At 58.4% G+C, this 11,894-nt stretch overlaps 1 protein-coding gene across 1 annotated transcript; it reads right to left on the reverse strand.

Moving 5' to 3' along the window:
• Positions 1-5,338: 5,338 nt before the first annotated feature.
• ZNF683 (zinc finger protein 683) lies at positions 5,339-11,016 on the reverse strand. The gene is made up of 6 exons (XM_004679396.2): positions 10,923-11,016; positions 10,304-10,422; positions 9,650-9,854; positions 7,716-8,410; positions 6,575-6,703; positions 5,339-5,663 (listed from the first exon to the last, which is right to left on the reverse strand). The coding sequence occupies exons 1-6, from the start codon at positions 11,014-11,016 to the stop codon at positions 5,340-5,342; spliced, it is 1,566 nt and encodes a 521-aa protein (XP_004679453.2). The 3' UTR covers position 5,339.
• Between the last annotated feature and the right edge of the window lie 878 nt (positions 11,017-11,894).

Raw genomic sequence — 11,894 nt, forward strand, 5'->3', positions numbered from 1 at the left:
GGTTAGTCCTGGGCTCTCTGGCCCGATGGAGGCATAGTTGGCCAGGTCAGAGGCACTGCCCACCGCTGGCCTCTGTAGACGCCCCAGGGGCTGAGATGGAGCCCCTGAGCTGTGCCATCTCTTCCAAAGCCAGGAGCCACGACTTCCTCCCAGGAGATCCCATTCTGAACGACTCTGGGCTTGGGCCTGGGGCAAAGCAGAGGCAGGGGTCCAGTAACAGGATCTTCTCCTGTCCTCCAGACCCCCCAAAACTCTCCTGGCTGCCCTGTTGGCATGGGAGCAGTGGAGCAGAGCTCTGACAACCCAGCCTGGGTTGAGGAGAGGCCTTGGGAGCTGGACAAAAGGTAGAGCTCTGGAAAAGCCCTTCAGCACTTAACTCTTTCCTCCCCCTCCTGCACAGGAGGAGACGGGACCCAGAGAGGATACTAACATGACTGGATCCACACAGTGAGGGCCCAACTCTCAGGTGCCACACAGCCTCCCAGCTGACAGAGGCACTCAGGGCTAGCCAGGCTCCAGAAGGATGATAATGTCAGCCTCCTCACAGGCCTCCTCACAGCTACTCCCCCAGGCATCCACTGGCCTCTGGCCCTTTGGCACTGGTTACGGTAAGGATTAGGGGTGTGGGCATGCCTGCCTTGAGTACCCATGCCTCTGCCAGTTCCAGGCTTCCACAGAGCCTGCAGGCACCTCCCCAGTACCCTCCCAGTCTTTCCCCAATCATGCCCGGGAGGAGGTACTTGGGCATAGAGACCTGAGAGCATGGGGGGAGGGCTCCCCTAAAAGTGGACAACTTGACCCGACGTCTACCATGTTTTCCATGGGGCCCAACATGGCTGTGGGGTTGAGGGGAGGGCGCTCAGGATCCTGAGCCCATGTAGACACTGCCCCCCTCCCTGTCACCATGCCAAACACACACATTTTAGGGATGGGCTGTGTCGTTGGCCACAGAAGAGCCAAGCCTGGGCTCAAAGTTCTCCTGGCAGGGGCCCTCGACTCACACACCTCTTGTACTCTGTGAAACAGAGGCAGCCTCTCATGTCCCCTGGGATGAACCCCGAAAGAAACAGGGAAAAGAGTAGTTACTGTTCCCTAGGGACCTGGAGGGAGGTACAGCTCTGCCACTCAGCGGCTGCCATGCTTCCTGCCTGTTTTCCCATGTGTGAAATGGGCGGGATAATAACAGTACCTGCTTCCGGGGAGTGCTGTGCAGGTGGCCTGGGAGCCAGGCAGCGTACCCAGCGCACAACGATCACTCAGTGAACGCTAGTAATTATGAATGGTATTTAGGACAACGCAGAAGCATGGGCTTGCTTGAGCCACTTCCAGAGGGGACGCTCTGGCCCTCCAAGGCGCGGACATCCCATCCAAGCCATGGCTCGGCCCCTGTGGACCTGACACTGACCAGAGGGTAGGCCACAAGCAGAGCGTCACCCCTGGGAGGCCATACCAGGAAGCAGTGCAAAGGGGTCAAAGATGGAAGGAGAAGGTCAAGCTAAAGACGGGGGTGTGGAAAAGGGGGTCCTGGGAGGAGGCACTGTCCTACCTGCCTCTGCCAAGGGCCCACGCTTTCTGAGGACCCAGGCACCATGCTCTATCTCCTACAGCCACTCTTTTGTCACAACAGTCCCGAGAGACTTCACTGTCCCTATTTCGCAGACGGGGAAACTGAGCTTCAGAGGTGGGGAGTGATCTGCCAGAGTCACACAGCAGATCAGTGGCAGAGGGAGAGCTAAGGAACTCTGGCTGCCTGACTCAGAAGTCAAGGTTCTCAGGGCCTGCACAGCCCCTCCCAGAGCTCAGGCTCCTGCCCCCCTCCCTCCCCTTTGTATTCTTTCCTACCTTGAGGCTGACACTGCTGGTGCTATCCTGGCCACCTGCCAGATCAGGGCAGCTCCTGCCACCCCAAGGCCTGAGGAGGAAGCACAGGAAGAAATGAAGTAACTTTGTTCTTCATGCCCCCCCAGATTGGGCCAGGGGCCCACAGGCAGCATGAGCTCCTGAAACCTGGGAAAGGGGTGGTGCATCAACAGCTTCTTCTCTGTTCACTGCCCCCACTCTCCACTCCACCCCAGAGACAGAAAAAGACAGGGGTGCCTTTCGGACAAAAATGGGAATTCAGCCTGTTTCTGATCAGAGCCCCGATAATTCAAAAGCTTTCATTTGCCGAGGCTCTCCCTGCGCCAGGCTGAGCACTAGGAGTTGTGTGAACATGAAATTCTTCAAGACTCACAGTGACACTAAAAGAATATCAGTGCTCCCACTTTTCAGATTAGAACACTGAGGCCCAGAGAGATAAAGTGGCTTGCCTGGAGTCACACAGCTAGTGGGGGGCCACCCCACTGTAACGGCTGGTTGGACATCACTGCACTAATAGGGGCACACAGTGGAGTGTCTCAGCAGTCTCCTCCTCTTTGCACTGTGCTCCCTGCCCCCGGCCCCGCGACTCCCACTTCCATTCCTGCCACCAAGGCAGTCAGCAGGGATTGCAGGCCTGAACCTCAGTACTAGAGTGCCCTTCCCACGACTACACAGGGCACGCACAGGATGTGTCATCACGCTGGCCTGGCGCAGGAGCCTGCAGCGCCCTCCCGGCCCTGACTCACCTGCCGGCCAACTCCACCTCCTCTCAAGTGGGGAAAGGGAGGGGCCGTACCCTGGGCCTATAAGGCAGATTCCTGCCAGAAAGGGTACAGGGAGAGGGAGAGTATGTCTTCTGGACGGGGCGGCCAGGACACTGGCAATTTGTGGGCACCCCCCACCAGGCTCCCAGGAGGAAGTTGTCTAGGCCCTCTCACTTTGGGGTGAGAGAGCAATATCCCTTGGGCTCACACTGCCCTTGCCACACCCCTGCCCCTCCCAGGGCAGGCTGAAGACAGCTGTGTCAGGATAAGATCAGAACAAATTGCCCACTAACTGCACAGACACACAAACACCTCGTGCCTGAGAGCACACCTCATGTGCTCCCAGTCACCAGGCCCACGAGCTACCTGGGTCCTCTTCACTGTCCCCTCCCAGCCACCTGGGAGCCTTTCCTCCTTCTACTCAGACATCAGCTGCCAGTGAACCCTGGGCTTGGGAAGAAGCAGACATTTGTTCAAGGTCACCTGGCCCGGGGCAGAGAGGGTTGAGACCGAGGTCTGTGCCGGGGCCTGCAGTCTGCTGTCACCCAGTCAACACTGCTTTCCGGTGGGCGCTGGGGTCACGTGCTCCCCAGCTGACCCTGAGCAGGTGATATCACCTCTCTGAACCTCATCTCTGATTCTGAATCACAAGGAATACCTGCCTCACAGAGCTGCTGTGAGGATGAAATGAGAGAACCCAGCTCAAGTCGGAAGCAACTGGCCACGTCTGTTGCTGCTGCAACCGCCATGAAGGCGAGCAGTGCCTCCGGGTCAACCCAGGAACCTGTCACCCTCACGAGCAAGGGACTTGAGGACCAGAGGCAAGCTGAGGGCCAAAGTCCACAGGCGCCGGCAGTAAAGGCTTACTACCTTTACCTTTAAGTGTCTCTGAAGAGGAAATCACTGTGCGCAAAACGCCCGCCCGTCCTAGAGTTTCAAGTTTGAGAAGCGCCCAGGGACTTTATGAAGGGCGCTCCGCATTCCCGTTCCCAGGGGTGGTGCATGGTCAAGTATGTTTTTACGCTCCGAGACACGCACTCTCGCCCGTTTGAACATCCTCGACGCTGGAAGACACACCCCCACGCGCTCCAGGAGGCAGGAGCGCCCCCGCGCGGCCTGCAGCCCCCTCACCTATCCCGGTCTTGGGTCTCCCGGGTCCGCTTCCCCAAGCGCTCCCTCCAGACGCCCAGCCCGGCCAGGCGTCGGGCCAGGCGGGAGGCCAGGCTGCCCCGCCGCTCGGCCATGGCGAGGGCAAGGTCTCGGGTTCGGGGTGTCTGGGGCCCTGACAGCTCCCGGCCGCGGGGGTCACCCGGAACCGCTCATGGACCGAGAAACGCCTTCTCCGGCCCGCCCAGCAATGCAAGCAGCGGCCCCGCCCACAGCCCGTGAGGGCAGAGGACACCCAGAGGCTGGCCATGCCCGCGGGAAGGGGTGCGCTCTGGAGGGGACCACCCCACCCCGGGCCGTTCCACTTGATGGCCTCGTCCCGAGGTCCTGCTCTTGGCCCGGTCGGCGCTTCTTCTTTAGGCCCAAAGGCCGGCAGCGCCAGGTGGGAAGGGAAAGAGGGGGCTGAGGCGAGTGGGAGCTGGAGGCGGGGCTGAGCGCGGGGTCTGCACCCCGTGAGGAGGAGTGGCTAGCGCACGGGGGCGTGGTCGGGCTGGGTGGGCGTGGTCTTCCAGGCGGGGCGGGGCCGAGCCCGAGGACATAGCTTCTGGCTTGGGATTTAAGAGGAAGTTAGCGGTGTGAGTGTGGAACCCAGACCTTGATTACTGGTGGGGTCGAAAGGGATCCTGTCATTGCCCCCTGCCCTCACTCGCTATGAGGATTCTCTTCATCCTGGAGAAGCTTCCACACAGTGGGACCCTTGCCCAGCACAGGTGGGCATGCGTGTGAAACCAGAGATGCTTATGGGCCCCCTGCTGGAAGTTGGCCCAGGAACCCCACTCTCTATCAGTGTATTATTTGATAACAGCGATTGGTTATTATGATTGCACCACTGATGTCACCTCCCTAATGCTCCAAGGGTGCCGGAAACACCCCCATTTAAGGGAACCTCTGGAACTGCAGGGAGAGAAAGGCTGCCAGGAGGCTCCAGTTCTCTGGCTCTCTCAGCCCCTTGTGCCCTGCCTGGACTGCTTGTAGGGTCCCTGCCCCTCTTCTGAGCCAGGCATCCCCTTAGTGTTTGCCTCTGTGGTGACTAGTCCTGGCACATGGAGGCCATCATGTTTCCAGGTCATGAGTGGACACTGCCATCCTTTTGTCCCTGTTCCTCCACCCCATGGGGGCTCAGGTTCTGGCACATTCAGAGGGAGGGGCACACCCCACCTGACAGGGCAGGAGTGCTGAGAAGGCATAGTGACCTAGCAATGACAGGCACTGGAAGCTGTTCAGAAAAGAGGGTAATGGTGCCTTGGGCTCATTAGCACAGTCTGCAGCCCTGTGGAGTCCCAGGGGATTAGACCGTCCACTGATGGGCTGAGATGGAGGGCCTGGTGCCAGAGAGGGAGGAGAGCCCAACCCAGCCCTGCAGGTAGGTGGCTGCAGGTGCCCACCCCAGGCACAGGCAGCATTCCTGAGCTGTAGAGTGTGGTCTGGCAGATACATACAGGCTTCTCCCTCCACTATTGAAACTGAGAAGGTCTTAGTTCATCACAGAGAAAATCCTTTAATTGTGCTGTCCCTGCCCCCTCCCCAGGGCAGTGCTGGCCCCACTTCTTAGGCTGCTTGTCCTTGCTTTCCCTGGGGTGACGAAGACACCTTGACCTTGTCCACGTCCCACCCCATCTGACTCTCTGGTGGCACTGCCACAAAATCTAGTGCCCCCGGGTGCCATCGGGCGAGGCAGGCGAGGGACGCCAGGGGCAGGTGGGTGTGCGCTAGGCTGCGGAGCTGTGGAGTGTGCAGCCGATGGTGCAGCTTCAGGTGAGCGTGCTGGGTGAATCGACTTGAGCAGACACGGCACTGGAAGGGCCGGGCCCCTGAGTGCAGACGCAGGTGGGTCTTGAGGTTGCTGGAGCTGCTGAAGCACTTGTGGCACATCTGACAGGAGTGAGCACTGGCGTCAGCTCTGCCCTCCAGGCTGGCTCTGGATCTCTGCTCCCTCTCCTCATCTTGGAACCACCCCCACCCCACAACCATCTCCTGGTCAGTGCAGTCCTGGAAGCTCCTTCCTCCCTCCTTCCCCACGCCTTCGTTATTTCCCCCACACACACACTGGAGCCAGGCAGATCTGGATTCTTACACTCTGAGTGATCTTGTACAGGTGAACCCCTCTCTGAGCCGTCCCCTCTTATTGGTAACCTGTGACGGTATCTAACTTCATAGGCATGGTGGACTGTATGACATCACTACATGGAACTATGCACGGCACTGCAACTTGAGTGTAATTAATATTTACTGGAGCTGCCACATGCCTGGAGAAGCATGACTAAGTATTAGCACGACTCCTATGTTACAGTGAGAAAGCAGAGCTCGGCAGAGTGAAGTAACTAGCCAAAGGTGACACACCTTGGAGACAGGGGTAGAATTTGAACCCAGGTGGCCCAGGCCCCTAATCATGCCACTGCTTTCCTATCAGCCTTTGTAAACCAAAGAATCCCTGTCTTTCTGACCTCCCAAGGGAGGTGTGAGGCCCCAAGGAGGATGGCGCTAACTCTGAGCTGATGTTACTCAGGGTGTTGGTATTCTTCGCATGCACACCCTATGGCATGAATGCCTCCAGCAATCCTGAGAAGTGGGTATTGGGTACCCATCCCCCACACCCTACAGAGGCGCTCTCGGTTGGCCCCACAGAGCCCTCCAGGACCCCTCCTGCACCTTCCCAGCGCTACCCTGGCCTCCTGCCTTGTCTCCACTTGCTCCCTAGTGGGGGATGGAGGCTAAGGGACTGCCATCGGCAGAAAGGCCTCAGCAGCCTGCAGGAGTGGGGGAGGGGCAGAGGGAGGTCTCACCGGACACTTGTGGGGCCGCTCCCCAGTATGCACCAGTTGGTGCTTCTGCAGGTGGGCCAACTGGGTGAAGCTCCTCTGGCACAGGGCACACTGGAACGGGCGCTCCCCGCTGTGCACGCGCAGGTGAACCTGAGCCAGGTGTGGGGAAAGGCTGCCAACTGCCCCGGCGCCCAGCAGGGTCGGGATCCTCTCCAAATCTCCACCCACATGCCCACAGGACCCTTGTTGGCATCAAGACCTCTCAAACCCCTTGCTTCTCTATCACCCCTAGGGCTTCGCTTCTGTCCTCAGTATACTCCACTCCTGCTGCGTTGCGTAGGGAAGACAGCAGAGGTCCGAGGCCAGCTAAGGGACCCTCGAGAAAGGTGTTTTTCAGAGTGCCGTGCGCCCACGGGGTATCAGCACCCCTGGGAGCCTGCGAAACTGGACCTCAGGCGCCACTGCCCTCCAGCTGTGTCAAAGAGCTCTTGGGCGGGCTCTAGGAATCTGCACGGTCACTAGGTCACCAGGTGCTTTGAGGCTCTTTGAGGTTTAAGAACTCAGGCCCTAGAGCATCTATCAAGAGCAAGTCTCTTCCCCAATAACCATAACTTTTCCTCAAATTCAGCGAGTGCTTCCGGCGCGCACAGCGGTGCGCTCTCGGTCGCCCCCTGCTGGACAAGGTGGAAGATGACGCCAACAGCGTGGCGCCCAGATTTGTGGGATCCCACTTGAAAAAGGCTGGTTGTCAGGTCTGTGGTCTAGACTCTAGAATCTACCCGTTTCCTTACCTGAACTTCAGATAAGCAAAAGGAGAACCGGGAATCCAGAAAGAATGGTTGTTCAGGAAACGGCTTTGTATTAAGTGTTGAGAGTTTGAGATCAGGGCCTAATTGAGTAATTTCAAGTAACCTTCCTATTGGGGTACTCGGTTTCCCCACTTTTAACTTAAGTCAGATGATCTCATAGACAATCTTTTAGAGCGGAGAGGACTTTCTACAAAAGTGACCAGGAGAGGCCACAGGAACCACCCAAGATTGCAGGCCAGAGGCTACCCTGGCCTACCTCCTGGCTTCACGGGGCTTGATTCTAGAAGCAGGATGGACGGGGATCACTGAATGGTGCTGAGGGGAGAAGTGGGGTCTCCCCAGGGGGCAGATACCTTGAGGTTGGACAGCTGCCCGAAGTTCTTGCCACACACGTTACACTCATACAGGATCCTGCCGTTCTCTTTCTTCAGCGGGTAGGGCAGCGCTGTAGTGCCTGCCTGAGACCCCGAAGAGACCTGTTTTGCCGAAGCCACCCTGCGAGCCCTCTGCCACCCTAGAGAGTAGGTCTTGGCAATGCTGGGGCCTGGATTCTGGGCCTGAGAGGGCTGGGTATGTTCATTGGCTTGGGAGACCCCAAGGTAGGGAAGCAGGGTCCCCTCCTGGGTACTGTAGTGCCCAGGCTCATCGACACCCCTCAGCAAGCTGGGCACAGCCATTGTGGGGTAGAAGGCATCGTGGGGCAGCATGAAGAGGGGGGAACACTGGACAGAAGGTAGAGCCGCATAGGTGAGCAGGTAAGATGGTGGCAGGGGAAGAGGACGGGCGGGCCAGAGGGAGCGGAAGTGGACCGGGAGGGCTCTGAAGACCGGAGTGGGACTGGGGCAGGCACAGAGTGCCCTGGGACTGGGGCCCTTTCGCTTCTGCCGGCTAGTTGGGGAAGAGCTTTTATGAGGAAAGGCGGCTGGGCCGGGGCCCCCCTCGTCAGCTTTTTCTGGCTGGCTTCCCATCTTGTCCCTGGTCAGAGGATACTTCGCTGTGAGTTTCTCGTCACCCGTGGAGCTGGCACTGAGCTTTGGTGGCTGGCGCCCTGGGCAGGAAAGAGAAGACTGTCAGGGTCCCTCAGCCAGGGGCGTAGGTTTGTTCCCAGTCTAACCCGCCTGGGTCAGGTTTGGAAGGGAACTCTAGCCCACAGCAACTTGCTTTCCTGGTCTGCGCTTGCGTACCAAGAAAAGCCGTCAGCATTGTGCAGTGCTGATAATTCTAGGAAGAGAAGATGTTTCAAGAAGCCTGTGAGACACCCAGGTGGGTATCAGATGGGCAGTTGGATGAGCTGGTTCGGGGTTGAAAGGGAAGATCTGAGCTGGAATCGTAAATCTGGGGCCGTGAACCTGACTTTGGATCTGTTGTATCCCAAACTGGGTGCCTGTGACCACATTTAATTAAAATACATACAATAAAAATTTCAGTTCCTCACTCACACTTGCAGCCTTGAAAAGATACAAGCATAGAAAGTTTCCCAAATGGCAGGAAGTTCTAGCAAATAGGGCTACTGAGATAAAGGAGACAGGAGAGGAGAAAGGGAGGGAAGGGACAGAGGGCAGAGGGCTCTGGGCTGACTGGAACATGGGGAGTTTTAGGTCAGTAGAGAAGAGTTATCCAGGGAGACTGGGATGCAAGGGCCAGTGCAGTCAGGTTAAGCTTGGAATGAAAGAAAGTAAAATACTAAAAAGAAAAATATTATAAAATAGGTTTCTGCTTGGACCCTCATTTATTCACTCCAACCATTGAGCTGTTCCATGCCAGGCTCTGTGCTGGGTCCCAGAAATGAAGGACACTGCAGCTCTCCTGCCCAGAAAGCCACCGTGGCATAGGAAACGGTGTATGGCGATGCAGGAGTTCGAACACAGGGAAAGCTAGAGCCTGCACTGAGGAGAAAGAGACAGGAGCCTCAGCAATAGGGTCAAGGTCACAGGGCGGAAAGGGGAGAAGCGAGACCCCACCCCAGACTCCATGACACCCAGCCATGTTCTTATAAGACCCCTTCAGCTCAAATGTTCTAGTTCTAGGCAAAGTGCCACTCCTCCTGCTCCCCAGGACTTTGGCTACCCCTACACCAGCTCCCTCACCCACCTACGCTCCCCACCCCTTTGGTTCAGGGGCTACCCTCTTGTAAGTCCCCTGTGCCCCAGGTAAGAACTCCAGCCCGAAACGTGGCGGGAAATAACGTGTGCTTTAGCTCTGTCCTCACCAGTGACCTCGGCCGCCCCGCACCACCCTGACCTAACAGTGCTCCCCACCACGGCGCAGCCCTATACCCTGGCCTTACTTGTGCTCAAGATATCCTGTCCCAGGCGCTGTGGAGCTGTGCTCAGGTGCGCAGGCTGTAGGGTGCACAGGTAGAGGTCCCGGCCCTGGGGGCAGGCCAGCAGGGTGGACCGGGTTGGCACCAGTGACATGGGGCACAGCCAGCTGGCGTGGGACTGACCAGAAGTGTCCTCTGTGTCTGGAAGTGACATGCAGGCTGGGAAGACCTGGAGGGACGAGGCACGGGGCTTGGCAATCAGGAGCTGGACTCCTGGGTCCCTGGGACGGGACCATCCCAACTTGCTTTTCAAAGGGATAGAGGATAAGACCCCACCACTACCAAGTCTGACGGCTTCCCCTCTCCTCAGCCAAAGATTTATTCCGCCAGGGGTTTTGTTATCTACCCCAGGTTTGCCCTCCCCTGCAAATTAGATCCCTCATCGAGCCCTGGGCCCCCTCCTTCCGGGCCTTCCTGACCACCCTGGTTCCACTGTGTTCAGATCATCTAGTGTGTTTTGAAAGGCGCCAAAGTGAACTTGGAGAAAGTCCTCATCGAAGACTTTAATCCGCACAGATGGATCTGAGCCCCCCCCCCCCACTTCTTCCTGACATCCCAACAGGCTACCTGGTCAAAGCTACCTGGTCAAAGCTACCTGGTCCCCTGGGCTGAGCTTACCTGGTCCTCTGGGCTGAGCTTCAGGCTGGGGGTCAGGGAGCCCCCTGTGCTCCCCAGGGCCTTGGTCTTATGGCAACAATCCAGTTCTAGAGCAGGCCCCCCCTTCATGTCCACTCTGCCTGCTGGGAAGACATATCAGTCACAGGTGACCGGAAGCTCCTCCAGATAGGAGTCCAGCTTCCAGGTCACCTCCGCCCCGCCCCCTCCCCCCGACCCACTGTGTGACCAGGAGCCAGTCACGGTCCTTCTTGGCCTCAGTTTCCTTATCTGCAAGATGGGAAAGTGGGATAGCAGGTGTGTGAGGACATTTAGAAGCTGCTGGTGCCTTCCTGGTGGTAGAGGATGAGGATTGAGAGGGGACCGGCCAGTCAGAGTGAGGAGCAGAGCTGGCCTGACCTCCTTCCCTGGGGAAGAGAGGGAAATGACCTCGAGGAGATTTGCGAAACACCCCAGACTTCCTCAGGACCTCAGGGAATTGGGAACTGGGTCCCTTTCACAATGGAACCATCAACCATGGCTCCCCTCACTGGGAAGTGTTCTAGCTCATTCATACGGCATTTCGGGGTGACTGAGGAAGCCCCAGTCCCTGCCACTGACTGCCCAGGTTCAGCCCTCTCACCAAGACAGAAGGCAGAGGCCAAGCGGCCGCCCAGGGCCTGTGGCTGGCCCGCGAGTCCCGCCGTCTGCTGAGGTGGCGTCTGCTCCTCGGCCATCCTCCACCGAGGGTCTCCCTGCACAGAAATCCCCTCAGCTCAGCACGTGCCTCAGGACCCCTTCCCCACTCCCACGCTCCCTGCCAGCCCCTCCTGGCAACAACCCATCAGACCTGTCTCAGCCCTCCAAAACCTGTCTCTCTCCCCTTTTCCAGCTCCTCCCATCCTCCCCAGGTCTCAAAGCACAAGGCTCAAGTCCCCACGGTGGCCGCCTGGCCACCAGAGGTGCTTCACCTGGCTCTGCAGCAGTCCCAGCCGACAGGAGGCGAGAGGTGGGCAGCGGGCAGCAGCTGCTGCCTGTGGTTGAGGCCCCAGTGGGTGTGAGAGATGACAGGAAGGTGTGACATTTGAAGTTGCCACAAATAGGAAGAGGGGGGCCGGCAGGCCGCCGGGGTCCCTTTAGACCTGATGGACCCGCCCACCTGACTTTACTTACCTGTGGCAGCTGTATTGGGCAACTCGCTGATTGCTGGACTGCAGCTGTGAAGGCAGCTGTGAGGCCTTCAGGGTGGGGGCGGGGCAGGTGTGGTCTCAGGGAGCCCAGGTGGCTGAGGAGGGAGGGGGCAGAGGGAGGCTGGGGAGCCCTGGGGGGGGGGGCAAGCTGAACTAGAGCTGGTTAATGATGATGGCAGGGAAGACACCACCGTGACAACAGGGTAGGAACAGGCAGGGACAAGCGCAGGAAACGTGGGAGATGGGGTGGGACAGAGAAAAGCAGGGTGCGACCTTACAGCACAAGTGGCCTCCTCTTCCTCCTCCCTCCAAACCCCCTCCTCCTCCCACTGCTCTCGTCCCTCTTGTCCTCCTCCTCCCCCCACTTCTGGTCTCCCCACTCTGGGAAACTTTCTTCCAGATGGAGAACTAAGACCCCCCCAGGG

The sequence above is a fragment of the Condylura cristata genome, unplaced genomic scaffold, assembly GCF_000260355.1.
Source record: "Condylura cristata isolate star-nosed mole 26May11 unplaced genomic scaffold, ConCri1.0 scaffold00008, whole genome shotgun sequence".
Classification (NCBI taxonomy): domain Eukaryota; kingdom Metazoa; phylum Chordata; class Mammalia; order Eulipotyphla; family Talpidae; genus Condylura; species Condylura cristata.